The sequence below is a fragment of the Rhinatrema bivittatum genome, chromosome 5 (genome assembly GCF_901001135.1).
Source record: "Rhinatrema bivittatum chromosome 5, aRhiBiv1.1, whole genome shotgun sequence".
In the NCBI taxonomy this organism is placed as follows: domain Eukaryota; kingdom Metazoa; phylum Chordata; class Amphibia; order Gymnophiona; family Rhinatrematidae; genus Rhinatrema; species Rhinatrema bivittatum.
Genome location: NC_042619.1, coordinates 75,310,127 through 75,332,941, shown reverse-complemented (window position 1 = coordinate 75,332,941; position 22,815 = coordinate 75,310,127). Strand labels below are relative to the sequence as shown.

At 44.3% G+C, this 22,815-nt stretch overlaps 1 protein-coding gene across 3 annotated transcripts in view; it reads right to left on the bottom strand.

Moving 5' to 3' along the window:
- Window positions 1-22,815, bottom strand: part of DDX10 (DEAD-box helicase 10) — a 759,707-nt gene that overhangs the window by 715,160 nt on the left and 21,732 nt on the right. For all 3 annotated transcript variants that reach the window (XM_029602477.1, XM_029602475.1, XM_029602474.1), the window contains exons 7-9: window positions 18,976-19,102; window positions 16,130-16,292; window positions 828-912 (exon numbers count right to left, since the gene is read on the bottom strand). In XM_029602477.1, coding sequence (XP_029458337.1) covers window positions 828-912; window positions 16,130-16,292; window positions 18,976-19,102 — 375 coding nt within the window. The remainder of the gene's footprint in view (window positions 1-827; window positions 913-16,129; window positions 16,293-18,975; window positions 19,103-22,815) is intronic.

The window sequence follows — 22,815 nt, the reverse complement described above, 5'->3', positions numbered from 1 at the left end:
TTGCTTAAGGGTTTGGCCCTCACTTTGAAGGTTCAAGTTCCAGGGGCACAGCTACACTGCTGAATATCCACGTATCTGGCACTACTTAGCTGGATAAGTTAGATCTGCTTTATGGCAGATCTAACTTATCCAATTAACTTAACCGGACAAGTCCAAATATCGGCACTTATCCAGTTAAGTTATCCGGCTAAGTAGCACCGCCCTGTTACAGCCATTGCCCATTCCCTGGATATCTGACTACCTACTTAGCCAAATAAGTTGCTTATCCTGCTACGTGACAGCTACTGAACATAGCCGGATATATACTGGCTGCCACTTAGCCGAATAAGTAGTAAGTTATACAGCTGACGGGAACTGGAGGGGCATCAAATATTGCTCCTATCTAAACATTGGCTACAACCAAGCAGCTGAGAAGTAAAAGAGGGAACCAGCTATGGCACAAAATCACTGCCTTGTTTTCTCACCAGAAGTTACATAGAAACATAGAAACATAGAAATGACGGCAGAAGAAGACCAAACGGCCCATCCAGTCTGCCCAGCAAGCTTCACATTTTTTTTTCTCATACTTATCTGTTTCTCTTAGCTCTTTGGTTCTATTTCCCTTCCACCCCCACCATTAATGTAGAGAGCAGTGATGGAGCTGCAACCAAGTGAAATATCAAGCTTGATTAGTTATGGGTAGTAGGGGAAGTAACCGCCGCAATAAGCAAGCTACACCCATGCTTATTTGTTTTACCCAGACTGTTATTCAGCCCTTATTGGTTGTTTTTCTTCTCCCCTGCCGTTGCAGCAGGGAGCTATGCTGCAACGGCAAGTTCAGAACATACCTGGCTGTTCTCCCCACCCGATGGATGTAAGTACTGGCATCCTCTGGACAATCTAGCTGAAGAACCCAGTTCACTGCAGGGAAATCTGTGGAATGATATCAAGATTAAAATATGCACATACATGCCACCTCCATTACAACACACTTCTATCCTACTGCAGCTTTTCTGTCATGGGCAAGCAATTTTCAAAAGTCATCTGCATGTGCAAATAAGACATCTGAAAACTGCCCACCCTATACACAAGGGGCATCAACATGCACACATGCTTTTGGCCACACAGGGTTAGAACGCAGGAGGCAATAATGGATGTAGTTTTGCATCCTCAAAGTTATGCTCATTGATTTTTAGGGAAAAAGCATCAGCAGAAGAAACAAATGCAAAGCTCCGTGGGTATTTTTCCCCCTAGGCAACAAAAGGAAAAGCATGCGTGTGCTTTCCCTTTGAGAGCGGATCAAAGTCTGCTGGAAAAAGTACCTTTGCAACTACCTGCCTAGTTTTGAAAATTTCCCCCACAGTACTACAGCAAAATGACAGCAAAAAAAAAAAGACCATCTAGCACATCCAGTCTGCCCAGTAATCCTGACCACACTGTTAAGGTCCACCAGTGACAAACAGTGACCACCTACAAGATTTCTCCTTATCCAAGACAGTCATGTCTTCCTCCTTTGTACTCCCATCTTAGGTGGACGAGAATACAAGTTCCCTACAGCACTCATTTTCCCCTGGCCTAACTACAAGGCTGTCAAATAATCTAAATAACTAGCAATCCTAACGATGCCACTGCCCAACTATCTGATTCCTATGTCCCCTGCACATCCTGCCAGACAGATCTGGCTATGTGAGCGCCTGTATTTTACACTAGAACTTCTAGTTAATTATAGAACTTGCACCCTGCCAGACAAACCCAGCTGCCTGTTTAATTCTGTTATCACTATATGACCTAACCATCTACCATTACTAAGGAGCCTTCCAGGCTTTTTTGGATACCCATGTAATCATACCACTCTGTCAAGGAGCGCAACGCCCAGGGCTGGCCTTTGGATAGGACGAGCTGGACAGTTACCCAGGGCGCTGTAAGACAAGGGGCACCTTGGGCACTGCATTGCCCATTGGGATTGTCAGCTGGTGGGCTAGGAAAGCAGCAGTAATCAGGTGCCCAATATAAAAAACAAGGCTTGCGGAGGCTAAGCCTTCTCAAAGAATGCTGGATTGGGTATTTTTCCATGCCCCCTGCTATACATATAGCCAGCAGGAGGAACGGCACTTAATATAGCACATCATCTTCCTCTGCCATGCTGAGCCAGCCTCACAGCATGAGCCCCAAGATTAAGGGATCTTGAAGCAGGATGGGGTAATGGGGGAGAGGGAGACAGTACATAGGGTGATGATGGCAGAGAGAGAGAGAGACTGTATCTGAAGTGGTGGGATGACAAGGGGAGAACAAGGAAATGGAGACCTGGCAAGGGGGCATGAATTGGGAGCGAGGATCTATGATAGAGGGATAGGACCCAGGATGGGCAGAGAGAGAAAGGACCACAACTAGAGAGAGAGAGACCTGGGACTGGAGGAACAAAGAATTAGAGGACCGCATTTAGGTGGAAGAGAGAGAGAAAGGGGTGACATGAGGATAGAGGGAGCTGGAAAGAGTTATTAGAGATGATAAAAATGGAGACAGCAACTGAGATGGCAGAAGAAAGGCAGTGGAAAAGGTGAGTGATAGGGAAGGAGCTTGACCTGGTGAAGAAGGAGAGGCAGATAAAAGTAGATGATGGCTGGGATGGGGAGAAGGAGAAGATGAAATCTAGCTTTGAGAGAACAGAAAGGCAAAGAAACGAGATGAAAGGAAAAAAAATCAGTGATAAGAGATATATGTAGGGGAAGAAGAGAAGCAAAGAGGAGGAAATAGAATAGATATCAAGGAGACTCAGCACTAGGGCCTGTGCCATAAACCACCAAAAAACACTGATTGTTAGTACTCTAAAAGAGCTCATAATTTCCTGAAAAATAAACATCTAAAGTTACAATTTAAACACACCTAGAATCAGAAACCCTGATTATATCATACTGAAGGCATTGCCGGTGAATGCAAGGCACATCAATCTAACATAAATGATATGCAATAGCTATCTTCTATGTCGAAGTGACCCACAGTTAATGGCGTCCTCTCCTGAAGCAGCATACACTTTCAGTTCTGACTCCAGAGTAGCCAGATGCTTCACGTCTTGTACATAATAAAAAGCTCCTCTTTTGTTTCCATGCTCATGAAACTTTTAGTGTGAAAATCTTAGGCAGCGTTCTATTTGATCAGTCTTAAGACAGTCCAGTTCCTTTCTAGCTTTATGTAGCTGTTTCCACACCTTATTGGAACAGAGGAGTTTGTGTGCTGTTCTAAAATAGATATTTTTTCTGGATCAACTGTCCCGTACTTATCCTGAGTTTCTTGAGATTGCTAGTATAACTAATGATCTTGCCCCATAGTACAGATTTTAAGGGCTTTCATAACAGTGGATTGTATTCCACTATAGAGTGGACCGCAAAGATTTCCTCAGTGTCCTTACAGACCACTTCAGTGAAGCTGTCCTTCCTCAAAGCTGATAAATTCAATCACCAGGTCTTCTCTGAGGCTAATGTTGGGAAATATTGAGGGACAGCAAATGTACCCAGGTAAAATATCGGTTAGCTCCAACCTCAGATACAGAGTTTCAGAGCAAAGAAAGTAATCTAAAATGAGTGTATGCGTTATGTACCTATGAGTAGAAACTGAAGCTTTTGCTACAGAGAAACTCTCCACACATCTACAAGCCCTAGACTCTCAGTGAAGACTACTCCCTCTATTTTGTTCATTTGGCTCAGACTGCCATAACAATGGTACAAGAAGGGGGGTCCAGGCAGATGTTCCAATCCCCAGCTGCCTAATGGGGTGGGATGAAAACAATTCCTGAACACCATGTACTTGTTACAAGTGTTTTGGTCCTTGTTGGGCCCATATATAATAGCTACCTTCTGCTCATAAAGAGCCTGTTCTATAAAAACAAACTTCCCCTCTGGATCCTGAGAAGATTTATTAACTGTTAAGGGGAGGGCTTTATGAATCACTATACACCCCACACACACACTCTTAGAATTATTAAAGGCATAATACACTTGCCCAACACAATCCCTTTTAAGTTTCTCATGCTCTGCATTCGTCAGGTGGATTTCCTGCAGTTTTGTTACATGAACATTGTGACTTTTTAAAAATTGGAAAATTATTTTCCATTTGATAGGCAACAAAATGCCATGCACATTAAATGAGACCATGTTCACCTGTGTGCTAGCCATTAACATTTTGTATTAAAATTGGAGCCGATAATATGAGCCATGAACAAGCAATGAAAAAAGCAATGGAGCAACTGCACAAACATTCAATATCCCAGCTCCCATTCAACATACAAACCCTCTAACCCTCCCAAATCTCAATCCAGAAAGGGTGAGCAAAGCATCATTCCAACCAGTATCTCCACTCCTCACCCTGCCCACGATTGATAACCACCTTAAACAGACTCAAGTCTAATATGCCACCTGTACACCCTCGAGGCACAGCCCATGTTACACTGCTTTCTCTCCCTCACCATCCTCAAACCACCTACATCCTGCCCCAAATTACTAGAACCCAGGAAAATATACACACAGTCGCTCGGCACACAGAGAGTAATCATACCAGCAAATATTTGTCTCCGGGTCTCCTCCGCGCACATACTGCGCCAGTAAAAGATGGGCACACTGCAAACTGTTCATTAAGCGTAAAAAGCCATAAGAGGGAGACAATTGCAAATGGTCACCGCTGCTAGACAAAATCCATTGAGGTCACCATCACTTTGCCACTTCCACATCAACTGCACCACACACAAATATACATCATCAAAAGTCAGATGTGCATCAGAGCCTTGCGAGTAGAAAGAAAGATGCCAACCTGTGAACTGCAGCATAGACAGAGGTCCTCTATTACCCTGAAACCCTCACCAAGCGGGAAAAGAAACAACTTGTGGCAGGGTCCCAACCAACTCACCCCCACCCCACAACTCCCATCATAAATACCAGATTAAAAAAAAAAAAAAAAAAAGGACATGGAAACTCGTGAACTGAGAACCACAGTGCATGCCTTTGTAGGAGGCCCAAGCCCTTTCAACAGTTTTGTTACTGAGCATACTATGAGCGCTCCTCACTTCTTGCTCTTTATCATGTTTGCCGTCTAATTTCTTCCTTTAGTGGCGGAGCTTCACCAGACTGATCCAAGAAACGTTGCACTTCTGCAGGTATGTCAAAGATCCGTTGCTTACTGTTGTCCATAATTTTCAATCTAGCTGGATAGACTAAATCATAGGACAGGCTCCATTGCTGCAGTTTTCTTAACTGGCGCATAGTTTGCCCTCATTTTTTTTTTCCAAGGCAACAGAAGTGTCCTGAAAAACCATCACCCACTGCTGCTTATAAACGATGTTCCCTTTGTCAAGGAGTCTCATTTTTTCTGTATAAATTATCTGTATAATTATGAAGCTGCACGACAACAGTTTGAAGACGCCTACTGGGGCCTGGAAGAGGCACAAGTGCCCAATGTGCCCTATTTTTTAGGAGGCTGTCCTTTACAGCCAATCCCAGAGCCTCGGGAATCCATCTTTCAAAGAGGGTTGCCAGGTCTGCTCCCTCTTCCTCTCTGGAAATCCAAAATGTACAAATGACCTTTCTGCGAACAAGGTTCTCAAAATCATCTAACTTCTCCGACATGTCCAACAAATCCATCTTCCTGTGCACTCCTGTCAAGCCACCAATTCGGCAATTTTATCCACCACCACCCCACAAGCTTGCTGTTAATACTTGAGGTAAGTTTATCAGAGAAAGCCTCAAACATTTTCTGTTGCATTTTCATGATCTCCTGTGGAGTAGCAGGAGCAGGCCACTCCTCATCTGAGGCCTGCTCCTCAGTTGGCCTCAGATGAGGAGCAGGACTCTCAGTTTTGGGGTTTTTTTTTTTAGCAGTCCGTTGAGCTTTTCCTGTCTGATCAGCCCAAATGGCAGGCAGGGATTTTTTAGGCACAGTTTCTGCAATTAGATGTGGTTCCAGAACGGATTAAAAAGGATTATCTGCCGGGGATCCAAGGAGCTTTCCCTGCTTGTCTTCTCATGCTCAGCATGTCATGTGACTCCCTCACTCCTCCGCCCCAGAGTGCAAGAAAAAATAAATATACGTACTGGTACACCAGACAAACATTTTTTTTAATTTACAAAACCATCAAAACTCAGAGTCACTTTACTCTCGCATGAAGTCTATCTGCTGAGGTAGACACTCTCTGAAATGCATTGTAGGACATGCTGTGTCTCACCATGTCTCAACCTGAACCCACTCTAGCCCTCATTTTAATCAAACCATCTTGGAACTTATATTGTTTAATTATTGTTTTATATTGTTCACTATTATGATTGAATACAGAATGATGGTATAGACATTTAATAAATATTGGTTTTAATTATTTATGCTGTTATTTTATGTTATTTTAATCTGGTTGTATTTATGCTGGATTGCACATCGTATTGAGTCTTTTTGATTGAGGCAATTGATAATTAGAAGAAAATAAATGTATTGCACTGGACCAGATATAAATCTAGACCACTGAGCATCTCCCAAGGTCACCATTTTTAAACTCCTACTTCCACAAGGGACCAATGATGGACATTTTTTACCATTTGTATAAATTCCTTTTCTTCCAGAATCCAAAACAATTGACCCACTTTCTCACAGTGACATTCATCACTGTGCAAGCCTATTACAAGATCAGAAAATTGAATACATGAACGGAACACGGAGGTTTCTGTACCATATCTGTACCCAGGCAAGTGACATCTTCGAGTCACTGGGGGGAAAGAAAAAAAAAAAAGGAATCCCACAGTAAGATTTGTTTTCATTGTGCTCCGTACCAGCCACACCTGGCTACATCGAAAAACAGGCCATGAGCAATACTCAGGGAGTCAAAGTCACTTCGATGCCAGGATTTTAGGATTGATTTTTTTTTTTTTTTTTTTTTTTTTAAATAATCCCAGGATTGATTTTGAGACTGCCAGAGGTGCTTTTTTCTGTGACTCTGCAGAAAAGCACAGCTAAACTTAGCTCTGCAGAAAAACCTGAGCACTACAGCTACAAGTGCAACACGAAGTATAGCAATCCAAAGGCATAAGTTTAAATAAATGGGCAGATGTCAGGGCAGTTCTCTCTTGGAAGGAGAGAAAGGCAGAGATGCCCCCCCCCCCTTATTTGCTTTGGTCCTTGAACCTTTAACTGCTAAGATCAGAGGTATGCCTAGCATGAAGAGTGCCCTGGTACAGCTGGTACACAGCACAAAATAGCCCCTTCTGCAGAACCATTACTCTCTCTGTATACAGCAAGGGCAGTAATCCAGGAATTCAGTCTCATCTCTTGATACAAGTTAAATGCAGTAGTTTCCTCTTGCTCTTTTTGGGCCAACAGATCAATCCTGGTGCCATGAGTCTGCATTTAAAATTACCTGGGGATGTTTTCCCTCACTCCCCCCAGTGTGGTCACTGCAGTAAGCCTTGGGCCAGGGCTCCTTCTAGAACCCTGCAATCATGGGCTCTGAATCCCAGCCTTGAGTGATGGAAACTCTCTCACCCAGGGGTTGTGGATGCCCCCCTTTGCAACATCCTCATCCCCAGGAGACTCAGGGAGCAGAAGATCCAACTTTGGGACTGAACTGGGGGATCTCTCATGTGGAAGATCCCCTCCCTCCCCAAAGTGTAATAGTAAGGCCCTGTTAGACCGAGCTTTTCAACCCCCTCAAAACCTTTTTAACAACTTAGGAAGGGGCCAGTATTCTGGCCCCACCTGATTCTTACTTAGAAATATCACTGGGCAGCCTCCCCCCGTGTCTCAGTCAATGCAGCGCTGGAGGTGCCGGGAACCAAGATACAGGGTCCTTCACTCCTGGCTCGCATAAAAAAAAAAGGTATCGGGGGAGATGGGGGGGGAAGCTGCCCAATGATATTTGTAAGTAAGAACCAGGATGGCCCCCGTCCTAAGTTGTTAAAATGGTTAGAGGGGGGCAGGTTTGAAAAGCACAGCCTAACAGGGCCTTACTATTATGCTTTCGGGTGGGAAGGGAGGACATTGCCCCACTGATACCCTATCGTCTTGGGTGAGGATGGCGCTACTTAGCCAGATATCATTTAAAGATACCCGATTAAGTAGTACGTTATCCGGCCACACAAGACGGAAGCAGTTATCCTGCTAACCTAGCTGGGTATACCGAAAATTTGGCTCGGTTAGCTGGATACCTCCCCTCCCTGAAAAGCCCCCAAACGCCTCTTTTTTATCTGGCTAAATTATAGCCTGATAACTACTTATATATTACTATAATTTAGCTGAATAAATAGCTAATTATGCCACATTTGTCATAATGGATAACTTTTCAGTTATCCATCTAAATGACATTTGAATATTGACCTCTGTGTTTCTAAATACCAGCCAGATCTAGTTTGATAAAATGCATCAAAACAAAAATGTCTTGCTTTGAAGGCTGTGGGGGCTGACTTGCAGTTTGCTTTTCTGCTACAAATTCTACCAACTAGAGTGGAATCTAAAAGGGCTTTTTTGGCAGCAGGTATTTTGTGCACCAAATTATGCATTCATTTATAAAGATAAGACAACTGATGCACTCCGCTTTCTTTATTTTTTTTCTTAATTGTTCAATTAAAAAATAGATTACATCATCTTATAAGTATTAAGAACATAAGAATTGCCATACTGAGTCAGACCAAGGCTCCATCAAGCCCAGCATCCTGTTTCCAACAGTGACCAATCCAAATCGTAAGTACCTGGCAAGTACCCAAACATTAATGGAGAAATTACTTATCTGATAATTTCGTTTTCCTTAGTGTAGACAGATGGACTCAGGACCAGTGGGTTATATGCTCTTTTGCTAGCAGATGGGAGACTGAGTCAGATTTCAAAGCTGACATCACTCTAGATATACCCCTGCAGTAGCCTCAGCTCTTCAGTATTCTCTTCGAAAAGCTATTGTGAATATATCCTTGCTCAATTAATTTGATAAAACTTGATTGAACTGGTTCAACTGATTCAAAACTGGAGACCGCCAGTGCACTCAACCAATTAACGCCGACACTGGACAACTGTGGGTGTCCTGAACTAAGGGTAGGCAGCAGCTTACCCATATTTGCTTAGTCTCTAGGTTTGCTTTCCTAGGTTCTCCTTCTCTGGGGCAGCCGTGGGTGGGATGCTGAGTCCATCTGTCTACACTAAGGAAAACGAAATTATCAGGTAAGTAATTTCTCCAATTCCTAGCGTGCAGCCAGATGGACTCAGGACCAGTGGGATGTACAAAAGCTACTCCTGGACAGGGCGGGAGGCTGCCGGTGGCCCACTTAATACTGCCCATGCAAAGGTCTCTCTTCTCGGGCCTGAACATCCAGGTGGAAGAACCTGGAGGTGTGTATGGAGGACCATGTCGCCACCCAACAGATCTCGGCGGGCGACAGCAGCTTGGTTTCTGCCCAAGAGACTGCCCGGGCCCTCGTAGAATGAGCCTAAACCTGTAGTGGTAAGGGCTTTACTGCCTCTATGTAGGCTGCCTTGATTACTTCCTTGATCCAGCAGGCTATGGTTGCCCGCGAGGCTGCTTCTCCTTGTTTCTTCCCGCTGTGAAGAACAAGCGATCCGTTTTGCGCACCGGTTCCGATCTTTCCAGGTATCATACCAGGAGTCTGCCGACATTTAGATGGCGAAGAAGACGTGAGTCTTCAGAGTCCTTATGTTCATCCAGAGATGGTGGGAAGATGGCTTGGTTTAAATGATATTCGGAAACCACTTTCGGTAGGATGGAGGGGACAGTGCGCAGCTGTATAGTTCCAGGAGTGAACCTAAGGAACGGTTCCCGACAGGATAGTGATGTAGTTCGGAGATGCAATGAGCTGAACATATTGCCACCAGGAATACAGTCTTCAATGTTAAGAGGCGTGGTGACAGACTGCGTGTTGGTCTGAAGGAAGCCCCTGCTAGGAAGTCTAATACTAGACAGATTCCATAGGGGCACCGGCCATTTTAGGGGTGGTAGGAGTTGTTTAACCCCTTTCAGAAAGCGGGATAAATCCGGATGAGTTGATAGTTGGATACCGTCCACTTCGCCTCTGAAGCAGGACAGTGCGGCTACTTGAACCTTGAGGGAGTTGAGCGACAACCCTTTCTTCATACCGTCCTGTAGAAAATCCAGAATCATGGGGATCTTGGCCATCCGCAGGAGTATCCCGTGGTACTCGCACCAGGTTTCGACTATTCTCCAGATACGTATGTATGACAGGGATGTGGAGAACTTGCGCGTGCGGAGTAGGCTGTCAATCACGGCCTTTGAGTAACTGCGCTTCTTCAGGTGAGTCCTCTCAAGGGCCAGACCATAAGAGAGAATCGAGACAGATCTTCGTGAAGAATCGGGCCCTGCCAGAGAAGGTTCTTGTGTGGAGATAGGCACAGAGGGTTCCCCGCAAGAAGTCTTTGCATGTCTGCATACCATGGTTGTCTTGGCCAATCTGGGGCCACTAGTAGAACTAGTCCCCAGTGATGTTCTCTCTCTTGGATGACCTTCCCTGTAGCGGCCATGGGGGGGGGGGGGGGGGGGGGGGAGGAAGGCGTACAGTAAGTCTTCCTCTGGCCATGTCTGGACGAGGGCGTCATTCCTTTGGAAGTGTGGCTCTCGTTTGCGGCTGAAGAACCTGGTGACTTGGTCACTGGGATAGGTGGCCAGTAGATCCATGGCTGGGAGGCCCCAGCGATTTACTATCAGTTGGAAGGCTGTGGTCAACAGCGTCCATTCCCCCAGGTCCAGGCTCTCTCTACTGAGAAAGTCTGCCGAGATGTTTTTTCCTGCGATGTGGGAGGCCGAGATCCCTTGTAGGTTTATCTCCGCCCATGTCATGAGGGGGTCTATCTCCAGAGACACCTGCTGGCTCCTGGTTCCTCCCTGGCAGTTGATGTAAGCCACCGTTGTAGCGTTGTCCAACATCACTCGAATCACTTTGCCTTGGAGTCTGTGGCTGAATCGCAGGCACGCAAGTCTGACTGCCCAAGCTTCCAGGCGGTTTATATTCCATTTTTGCCTCTTCCTTGTTCCTCTGTCCCTGGGCCATCAGCTCCTGACAGTGGGCTCCCCACCTTCGCATCCGTAGTGAGCAAGATCCAGTTCGGTGGGAATAGGCTTACTCCTCTGCTTAGGTGGTCTTCCTGTAGCCACCACTGAAGCTGAGAACGTACCTCTGCTGGTAACTGGAGGCGAATAGATTAGTCCTGGGACAGTGGGTTCCATCGTGACAGTAAGGAGTGTTGGAGCGGTCGCATGTGGGCCCTTGCCCAAGGAACGATCTCCAGGGTTGATGCCATGAGGCTGAGGGCTTGAAGATAGTCCCATACCTTTGGGTGTGCATTGGTCATCAATCGTAATTGTTCCATCAGTTTACTTCTCCTCAGGGGAGGGAGGAAGACTTTGTTTTGTTTAGTGTCGAAACGGGCCCCCAGGTACTCTAGAGATTGAGAGGGCTGCAGACTGCTCTTGCTCGCATTCACGACCCAACCGAGTTCCTGCAGTAGGCTCTTGACTCTGCTGGTCACCTGCCAGCTCTCTTCCGAAGACTTTACCCTGATCAGCCAGTCATCCAGGTAAGGGTGTACCAAGATCCCTTCCTTCCTCAGTGTTGCCGCCAGTACCACCATAACTTTGGAGAATGTTCTGGGGGCGGTTGCTAGGCAGAAAGGTAGCGCTCGGAACTGGTAATGGTGACCCAGTATCGCAAAGTGATGGTGGTGATCTTGATGGACTGGAATGTGAAGGTAGGCTTCAGAGAGGTCCAGAGAGGTCAGAAACTCTCCTGATTGTACTGCCATTATGACCTAGCAAAGAGTCTCCATGTGGAAGTGTAGTATCCGCAGATGATGGTTGACGTACTTGAGGTCCAAGATGGGTTGGAATGATCCTTCTTTTTTGGGAACGATAAAATAGATGGAATAGTGCCACGTATTTTGTTGGGGCGTGGGAACTGGAATTATTGCCTTCAGACTAAGTAGTCTTGTCAAGGTGACTTCCACTGCCAGTCTCTGGGTGTGGGAGTGGCAGGGTGACATCATAAATTGTCTCGAGGGATGGTGCAGAACTCCAGAGAGTAACCTTCTCGAATGATGTTTAGTACCCATTTGTCCGACATGATCTCATAAGAACATGCCACACTGGGTCAGACCAAAGGTCCATCAAGCCCAGCATCCTGTTTCCAACAGTGGCCAATCCAGGCCATAAGAACCTGGCAAGTACCCAAAAACTAAGTCTATTCCATGTTACCGTTGCTAATAATAGCGGTGGTTACCTGCTATTAAGTCAACTTAATTAATTGCAGGTAATGGACTTCGAGAACTTATCCAATCCTTTTTTTAAACACAGCTATACTAACTGCACTAACCACATCGTCTGGCAACAAATTCCAGAGTTTAATTGTGCGTTGAGTGAAAAAGAACTTTCTCCGATTAGTTTTAAATGTGCCACATGCTAACTTCATGGAGTGCCCCCTAGTCTTTCTATTATCCTAAAGAGTAAAAAACCGATTCACATCTACCCGTTCTAGACCTCTCATGATTTTAAACACCTCTATCATATCCCCCCTCAGCCGTCTCTTCTCCAAGCTGAAAAGTGCTAACCTCTTTAGTCTTTCCTCATAGGGGAGCTGTTCCATTCCCCTTATCATTTTGGTAGCCCTTCTCTGTATCTTCTCCATCGCAATTATATCTTTTTTGAGATGGGCGACCAGAATTGTACACAATATTCAAGGTGCGGTCTCACCATGGAGCGATACAGAGGCATTATGATATTTTCCGTTTTATTCACCATTCCCTTTCTAATAATTCCCAACATTCTGTTTGCTTTTTTGACTGCCGCAGCACACTGAACCGACGATTTCAATGTGTTATCCACTATGACGCCTAGATCTCTTTCTTGGGTAGTAGCACCTAATATGGAACCTAACATTGTGTAACTATAGCATGGGTTATTTTTCCCTATATGCATCAACTTGCACTTGTCCACATTAAATTTCATCTGCCATTTAGACCCATCTTTGGAAGAAGAGGGCAAGTCGACTCACTATTTCCTCTTCCTGTGGATGGGTCGGCCCATTCTCATTGTGGAGCACATCTGGAGCCTGCCCCAGGGCCTGCTCCTCTCTTGGTTTGTCAGTTCTGAAAGGGCTGGGACCTTCCGGAGGGACGAGGTGCCTGGAACTGCGAGTTCCTGTAGGGTCTATAGCACTGCGAGCCTCTACCCTTGGTTCTTCTGGGAGAAAGATGCTGAGATCTTTTATTCCTTTCTTCCGGTAGCCGAGGCACTGGCGATTCGCCCCACTTGCTGGCTAATTTCTCCAATTCGCTTCTGAACAAGAGAGATCCTTTAAAAGGGCATTCTTGTGAAATTCCTTTAGATGTCGCATCAGCAGACCAATTTCGTAGCCAAAGTTGTCTTCTGGCTGCCACTACCAAGGATACGCTTCTGGCTGAGGTACGCACCAGGTCTGAGCTTGCGTCCATCAGGAAGGCTGCTGCAGGTTCCATCGTCTCACCGGTATACGTTCCAGAGTTATTTGCTTCTCTCAAGAGAAGCAAGCAGGAACGTGCCACCAGTGCGCAGCAGGAAGCAATCTGCAGTGTCATTGCTGTTGCATCGAAGGCCTGCTTAAGGATGGATTCCAATCATCTATCCTGATTATCCTTCAATGCAGCCCCTCCCTCAAAGGGAATTGTTGTTCGCTTTGAGACGGCACAGACCATGGTGTCCACTTTCGGGAAACGCAGGCGTTCCTTGTCACTGGTTCTAGAGGGTATAGGGCTTCCAAGGCCCGACCCCCTTTGAAGCTGGCCTCCAGGGCATCCCACTCGAGGTCTGTCAGTTCCTGGATGGCTTCCATCATTGGGAAGTAGCATGAGGCTTTACAAAGGGACACCAGGATGGGGTTCTTCTTTGATTCCGCCATCAGGTCCATGCCTGGAATACCCAGAATCTTCAGAGTCTGGGAAACAAGGGCTGGTAATTCATCCTTGTGGAAGAAGCAAAGCATGGTTTGGTATGGTTCCAGGCCTGGAGGAATTTCTCCTTCTTCCAGGGAGTCGCCATCATCATCTGAGATTTCTGAGTCCCTGTCAGGGGGATTCTTGGTTAGGCGAGGCATGTCTCGAGGCATCCAAGCAGGGCCGGGAGGATCTTGTGCTTCTGGCCGGGGTTGAGCCTGCACCTGAACGAAGGCTTGCAGTCCTTGGAAAAATTCTAACCAGGAGAAGGTGCCTGGGTCCATGTTAATCACAGTGGGAGTCGCATAGGAGCCCCTGAGGTGCCCTCTTGTGGAGAAGTCATCTCAAAGATGCATAGGTCTAGGGAACTATCGTCTGTAGTAGTTTCTGACCCATCCCCAGACAGGGAGGGACCAGGCTTTGGTTCCCCCCTGGGCTTCCTCGCAATACTGGCACAGGCAAGACTCCAGTTCTGGCTGCGCGGCTCTATGTGGCAGGCTGTGCAAAGAGAGTGCCTTCTGGTCTTCTTGGGTGCCGGTGCTATTGCCTCTAGTTGTAAACGCAGCTGTGCGTGTAGTTGTGCGCGCGTCTGTATTGGACGTGCACAAGTTAGGCGCGTCGGCTGCCCGGCCTGCCCCTATGTACCGCCGGTCGAGAAGAGAAGATGGCACCGACGCTCCCCGCGCGTAAGATGACGCCCCCGAAGGTCTCCACGTGGACCCCTGCACCAGATCAGGGGCTAGCCCAACCATGGTTGCTCAACCCGATCGGTGCTTCTTTTTACCTCGCCAGAAAGGAAATCGAAACGGTATGGCAATCCGAGCCTCGAAGACCTGAATTCAAAGTTTTCTGCTTACCTGGTCTTGGCGCTTACCGATCAAGTGCCGGGACGGTCTCCAGTTGCGGGGAAAAAGAGTTTTTCCTTCACCGCCGTGCTCGGTTGTGCACCCGCTGCCTTTCAGCCACTCTGGGGGCTAAGTCCACGCCAGGAACTGGCTACCAGACCAAGGCACACCTCCGAGGGATATCGGAAATCACCTCAGAATTCTCAACTGGGGGAGGGACCCTTAGGTTTCACCGCAGGAGAGCAGGGCTCGATCTTCTTTAAGACAAAGTTTTCTCTCTTCTTTTCTGTAATTGTTAACACTATTCTAGTGTGTGGGATAGTGCCCGCATCTGCTAGGAGACAGAGAGATACTGAAGAGCTGAGGTTACTACAGGGGTACATCTAGAGTGTTTTCAGCTTTGAAATCTGACTCAATTTCCCATCTGCTAGCAGAAGAGCTTATAACCCACTGGTCCTGGGTCCATCTGGCTACACACTAGGAAAATAAATATCAAGCTACTAATGCTTATTAATTGATAGCAGTGTATGGATTTTTCTTCTAGGAACTTATCCAAACCTTTTTTTAAAAGTCGCTCAGAATTTTTTGGAAATTGTATGTCTGATCAATTGAAATACATGAATACTTACTTACTCTTGCAGAATATTCATGACTGGTAGGAAAACTCATCAAAAATGATGGGGAAGTGCAGTCTATTTTACAATCAGCTTGGGCTCTTTCCAAACAGCATGTACTATATCTGCTCATATCCTTCTAAGTTAATGACCAAGGTCAGGGAGGATTCCACTGTCTCCTGAAGCCTGGACCACCAGCTTTTCCACATTTTAACTAGACATTTAAGAGCATGGGATAAAGCGGGTACTGACAGTGCTTGCAGAAAGCAGGTGAATGCTGTTGGCATGGAAAATCTGGTGATCTCTGCCAGAGGGCAGATAGGAGCTGTAGAGCACACAATAAGCAGAAAGGAATGCATCCAGTCACGTGACTAAAACACAGACTAAAAAGACCAAAAAGCTTCAACCCAACTGAAATGAAAATGACTTAACTGGCCTTCGAAAAAAACAAAACAAAAAAAAAACCAGAACCACAGTATAAGAGTAGTTAGTTAAATACTAAAACAGATAACCTAGAGCGGCGGCAAGGTGAACAATACTGAACACTTTTAAAGAAAGATTAGAGTATGGGATGGTCCCCTGCTTCCAGCAGCTCCTTTCTAGAGGCAGGGGACTAGACTAGACAGCTTTTCACGGGCCCTTCAAGCCCTATCTGTGATTTCAAACATAGGTTCTCTTCCCATCAATGGAATTACGAAAGCAGGTTTCTGGTACTCCCACCATTAATTATGGTTTTGAATTACGTACCGAGCCCCCTCGCCGCAATGTCAGTGGCAAAAAGGACAGCGGCTTTCTTACGAACGAAGTCATTGTAAACCTCAATTCTCTTCATCTGCTGCTGTTTGCCATGGAGAGCCAAGACAGGAATGCCGGGGCGCAGCCTGCAGAAAACCCGGAACAAATATTGAACCTGTGGAAGACAGGAGAAATAAAAGAGGTGAACAAGACACACACTGCAAAATGGGAACAGCCCGCATGGGTGAACTGAACCATAGGTAACAATCCCAGAAGTCAACATTTTCCACATCAAAGGCTCCTGCAGAGAGCATGTGCGTTTCATTCTTTGCTGCATAAGTGTGGTGTCTCCAAGTACCACATAAGCTCATAAGAAAGGAGTAAGAAAAGACCACGTGTGGCAATGCTGGGCTTAGAAACATGCAGCCATGTATCCTATTGTGGTATTAACACTCAGCAGGATTTCCAAAATCAGCCCCACAATAAGGCAGCCTCACTCTCTGTCTTCCAGCATTAGTGCAGCTCCTCTCAGTAAGAGACTTGCGTAAAACATGGCTCTTTTAAGGTATCAATAGGACCTGCGTGTGGAAGAACAAATTCTCCTGCTCCCTATCAAGCATGTACTGACAATACCCTAGGGGCAGGGTTTTGGATTCAGATAACACATGTAAAATTGTCAATAAAGTTATAGTTTACATAATATACAGAATGACAAAAAAAATAAGAAAGGGTGGGAAAAGAAGGGAAAACAATTTACAAAATGTAGTAAGAAGAAGTACAGGTTATGGAAAGTACAGCACCATCTAAAATAAGAACTGAGGCTGACGCTGAGGTGATGGATATCCTGAGTGTGGCACAGACCGCAGCTCCTGTGGTTGTGAAGCAGTCCTTGGGCCTGGCACTCAGTGATCAACCCAAACGGCAGAGAGTGGGTAACAGAGGAAAAAGCTTCTGAAATAATTCTGAGAGTTCCGCATCTCCTGAACACATTAATACTTGCTGAGCTGGAGATTTTCATTCTCGAGCTTGATAATATGTTAGGGTCTCTGACTGGCTGCATAGTAGCCTTCCCCGCCTCTTGTCCAATAGCCTGACTTGAATTATGCCAGCAATTATGTAAATAAATAACGTTCCAGCAACTATGTAAGGAAATATATGCTATATCATGTTACAAGTTACCTCGAGGATGGCTCCTTGCCCCTCACATATTCTCTTGTATATTGCACTTTATCTTCGTTCCCCCTTTCTTTTTCCTACTCCCAGTTAAGGCATCCTTGTTATAGTGTAACTTTATACTCCTTCAAATTGTCTCTTGTTGTTTGGTTGGTTATAGTTACTGCCTAGTTCGATGTAAACAGAGTTGATTTGATTTGTATCAAGAAAGTCGGTATATAAAAGCCTTAAATAAATAAATTAAATAAATAAATAGTTTGGAGGGTTATCTAAACTGTATGCTATATTGAACGAAACACTGCCAAATAAGCCCAAGCATATGGTGTCTTGGGAACCTGATTTGGTGGAAGTTTTGGAGGAAGGTAGCCGGGACCTATGTTTTATGTTTATAGGGCGTAGTTAAGCAATTGTTGAGAACGGATAAAAGCTACTCCTTTGTTGGTATCTTACTCTTGGACCCTCGCAAAAAATCTATCCGTCTATGAATGGTGACTGCTGGCGCCAATGTGGCGCAAAGGGCACTCTATTTCATATTTGGTAGCAGTGTCCATCAGGCCGGATGTATTGGGATCAGATTGCTGTCTTTACTGATACTACCATTCCAAAAAGACCCCAAACTATTTTTTATGAAGGATTCCTATGTTTAATGCCTTGCCCTCCAGGCAACATTTAAATTTTACAGATTGCCATTGCAGCTAGATGTTCTCTTGTGGCCTGGTGGGAAAAACCGATAAGCCCGCCACTTATAGCAGTTTGCCAGCGTTTAAAAACTGTGCATTATATGGGGAAACTGACGGCATTAGAGCATAATATTCTTTCCAAATTACAAGTCATAAGGGAACTATTTCACTCCTGGCTGGCGAGGAATTATGTTTGAGTTATAGCTTGCTATTGAATGCTCTCTGCACACAGCCAAGTTTAGTTAGAAGCATAGACTGTCATTTTGTATAGGAGGTTAAGGTGGGGGGTACTTAAGGGACTGTTCCATAAATATGGTCAATTATTAATCCAGTGCAATTTGTTTATAATACCTTTCAAAAAACACTAAATTATAAAAAAAATTTAAAAAAAAAAGCTGTTTAACATTTTATTTTAGGAATTCTTATCCTTTCCTCTGTATATTACTTTCTGCTTCCCCCCCCCCCCCCACTACAGTAATGTAATAGTTTCCATTTCAGTACCAGCACCAACCCCCTCATCCCCCAAGCCAGAAAACCTGCTGTGTGCTCTTTACATCACTGCTCCTCGGAATGTATGGAAACCCGATCAAAACAACAATATCAGGAAGGCAACAGTTTGTACAGCTAGGAGAAATCAATACTTTTTATTTTTTTTTTCCTCTACTGTTTCCATCAGCTGAACCCTCTCTCAATGCTAAGCAGCAGCCAGTCTCTACTAAAAGAGCACTGACAAGCACCTCAGCAGGAATCCCCCTGACAGCTTCCCTCGGGTACAATTATCACCAATGCAGAGGGACCCCATGCTCTAGAAAGGCAAAAAAAAAAAAAATGCAGCTGAATATAAAATAAATATTTTGTTTGAAACCCAACAGATTCTACATGCAAAACCCCCTTTATGTAGGTGACAAATGCCAACACAAATGTCCTGAGTCTGATCTCCCTCCCCTCAACACTTCGAGGGCTCCAAAAGAAAGAATGAACGCTATGGCAGGTGTGCAAGAATACCTCTTTACAGCTTGCAAAAAATACGATGCTCTTTTTCTTCAGATGGCTTCTCAGGAAGGAGTACAGCAGGTTTACTTTCTGCTGCAGGTCACAGACGACAAACTTCTGCTCCAAGGTCGCCGGAGTGCTGTAATACCAAGACAATAAAAGGACGCAGTTAGAAATCTGCAAAGAGCAGAACCGGAAGCCATGTCCTCCATTTCATGAACTTATATAAATCAACGATCCAGCACTTTGTGTTGCACTGTGTTAAGCTCTCTACTAAAAATGAGCACCCAAAGACCCTGTTAGAAGACACATTGCTAGAATACTAACAGGAACAAAGAAGCAGGAACATATAACTCGAATACTAATATGCTTACATTGGTAACATATAAAATTTCAAATCGACTTCAAAATATTATGCATTTTACATAAAATTATTTACACGGAACAAACAGATTGGCTAAATGCAGCCATTAGACTTCATATGCCCCAGAGTGCAATTTGCGTTCCGCAAACAAAGGGTTACTGAGCATTCCATCCATACAATCAGCACACATGAGTCAAGTAAGAGAACGAGCAATATCGTTGGCAGGTCCTAAAATATGGAACTCGCTCCCTGTCCAATCAAGACTACAAACAAACTTAAATACTTTCAGAAAGGAAGTAAAAGCCTGGCTTTTTATGAAGGCATAGCAGGACCCCACATAATCAAAGCAGCTGCTTGCACTCTGCACCCATATTCTCGTCTTTAGCTCTTATGTTGTATCTGATAATTAATTTGTTCTTATGTTTTATTATATGCTCTTATTACTTTATTTTAAATTATAGCATACCTATAGAAACACATGTACCTTGCACTTTTTATTCTGTCTTATTTTAGGATTATATATTACTTCTTGTGCTCTTTGCTTTTACATTCTTTTTTAAATTATTTTTATCTACTTTTTATTTATCTTACTTCTCATCGATATTATGGTTTTTTTACCTTGTAACAATGGTTGTGATGGTTCTACCGAATGACGGTATATAAAAACCAATTAATTAATAGATAAAAAAGACAAAACCATACAAAGAACCTCAGCCTCTCCTATATGCACCCTGCATGTGAAGTGCAGAATGCCCACAGGAGCCTCAACAGACGAGAAAGTCTCATCAAACTTCACCTTCTAGGTCACCATTTATAGGCAGAAAACTTGGACCACAAAAAGGAAAACCAGCAAATAAAAGAAAGGACTTACTCAGGGTACCTGCTTTTACTCACCCAGGTCAGAAAACCCTCCACCTGCATAACCCATTTAACTGTCCACTGTCTCTAGATGGGATCTGTAGAATGAGCTCCAGCCTGCCAGAAAATCTTACAGCAAGTCTGCTGTGTCTTTTAATTGCACTTTACACCGCTTGTTAAGAAAGCAGAAAATATCAGCCAGCTGTTCTCTGATGAGCATAGCGGCTCCATTTAAACTGCCCAGTCAAAGAAGCTCTCAACAGACATCACTGAATTCCTCACACAAAACATTGATATCAACACTCCTGCTATCATCATGGGAGACTTCAATATCCATGTCGATGCTATACCACTCTCACCTGCCTGTGAAACCCTCTTATCATCCCTCAAGGCAATAGGCCTAAAGCAAATCCTAACAAACCCCACTCACAAAGCTGGTCATACCCTAAACCTCATTTTCACTAACAATACCACCTCCTACACACCCATACCCTGGTCTGATCACCAAATCATCCAAACAACCCTCTGTCTTCAATATACCAACCCACAAACACACAAAGTATGCAACACTATCCACTTTCATAAACCATGTTCCAAAGATGACCTCTCTACTGCCCTCAACAATGACCTACATAAACTGGACCTGTCTGACACCATTACAGCCATCACATCATGGAACTCGCTCACTAGCAATATTGCCAATCAACTTTGTCCCCTCCTTTCTAAAACAATTAACCACTCAAAAAATTAGAAAAAAATCAGGCGCAAAGATCCCTCACCCACACAACTAGCCACATACAAGACTGCCCTACATAACTACCATAAACAAATTCTCAAAACCAAAAGAGATTTCCATGCAAAACAAATCCATGATCTTCAATTTAATTCAAATGCCCTCTTTAGCTATGTTGCTGAAATGACCAAGATTGCCCCCCGCCCATGCCAGACGGCAATGCCATAACCAAAAGTGAAGAATTAGCGCAATTCTTTCATGACAAAATAGCAAAGATATTGACGAGTTTTCCACATCCCTACTCCCCACCAAAGCTATACCTCTCAACCAGAATGCATCATTCAACAGTTTTGAAAATACTGCCACCTCTGAAAAAGAATCCTTCCTTAAGAAAATCAAACCTGCCACACCCCCAATAATGCCATCCCCACTAAACTGCTCCTGACCATCCCAGAAACAATAGCATCTCCCATTGCCAAAATTATCAACTGCTCCCTAACACTAGGTGAAGTCCCCACCTCCCTTAAACAAGCAATCAGTAAACCCATACTTACCAAAAAATCATTTTATAAACTACGGCTTCTAAAACATCTCCGACCACTGCTCTTCTACCGTGACTATCGAACCATTCTTCAATCTCTAGTCTTCTCCGGTCTCGATTATTGTAATGCTCTTTACCTAGGACTACCAGATTCTTCACTATACCCTCTTCAACTAATCCAAAACAGTGCAGCCCGAATTCTAACTAGAACACCTTTACACCATCATATCACTCCTATTCTTCAATCTTTACATTGGCTCCCCATAAAATTCAGGATAAAATATAAAATTCTTTCCACCATTCATAGCTTAATCCACAATCCAACTTCCACCTGGCTCTGCTCATTACTACGGATTTACAAACCTACAAGACACTTAAGATCACTCACCCAAAATCTCTTAGACATTCCTTCACCCAAACAAGCCAGATTAGACGTCACCAGAAAGAGAACTCACTTCCAAACCCTCTCCGATCAATATCAAATCCTTCTCATTTCAAAAAATCACTCAAAACTCATTTGTTCCAACTTGCATTTCAAACATCCATTCAAGAACAAGTTTAATGCTCATTCATCCATTTCCACATTCATCACTCTCATTTCATTTTCTCCCCCCCCCATCCCCCTCCTCCCTCCTTACCATTCTCCCACTCCCCCATATTAGCTACATTCCCATTTTTTCATGCTCCCCCCTTTCCCCCCTCCCCTCCTTCCCCCGATAGGAAGTCCATGGCAACATATTCTTATTATTATTATTTTTTATTTTTTTAGTAATTAATTTGATTTATTTTTAAAAGTTTTAGCTATTGATTAATTTTTGTATATTTTAACTTATTTTTAATTTGACTTTTCTTTTTAAAAACTTTATTTTAATTAATGTAAACCGTTTTGACAAAAACTCATTTTATAAAACGGTATATAAATACTTTTAAATAAAATAAAAATACTCAAGAAACCCAAATCTGACCCAGTCATTCTTGCTAATTACTGCCCCATCTCCAACCTTCCCTTTCTGGCAAAAATCTTAGAGAAAGTAGTAAACACGCAAATCACTGACTTCTTAGAAAAGCATAACATCCTCTCATCTCACCAATTTGGCTTTCGAAGGCACCACAGCACTGAAACTCTGCTACTTATGCTCACCGACTCACTCCTCTCAGGATTAGACAAAAGGCACTCCTATATACTTGCAATGCTTGACATATCAGCCACTTTCGACACCATAAATCACAACACCCTCATAAACCGCCTTAAGGAAATAGGCATTACAGACGCCCCCCCTACTTTGGTTCGAGTCCTCAAAGATAGGCAATATAAAGTCAACTTTAGGAATAAGGAATCACAAGCTCATAACCTAT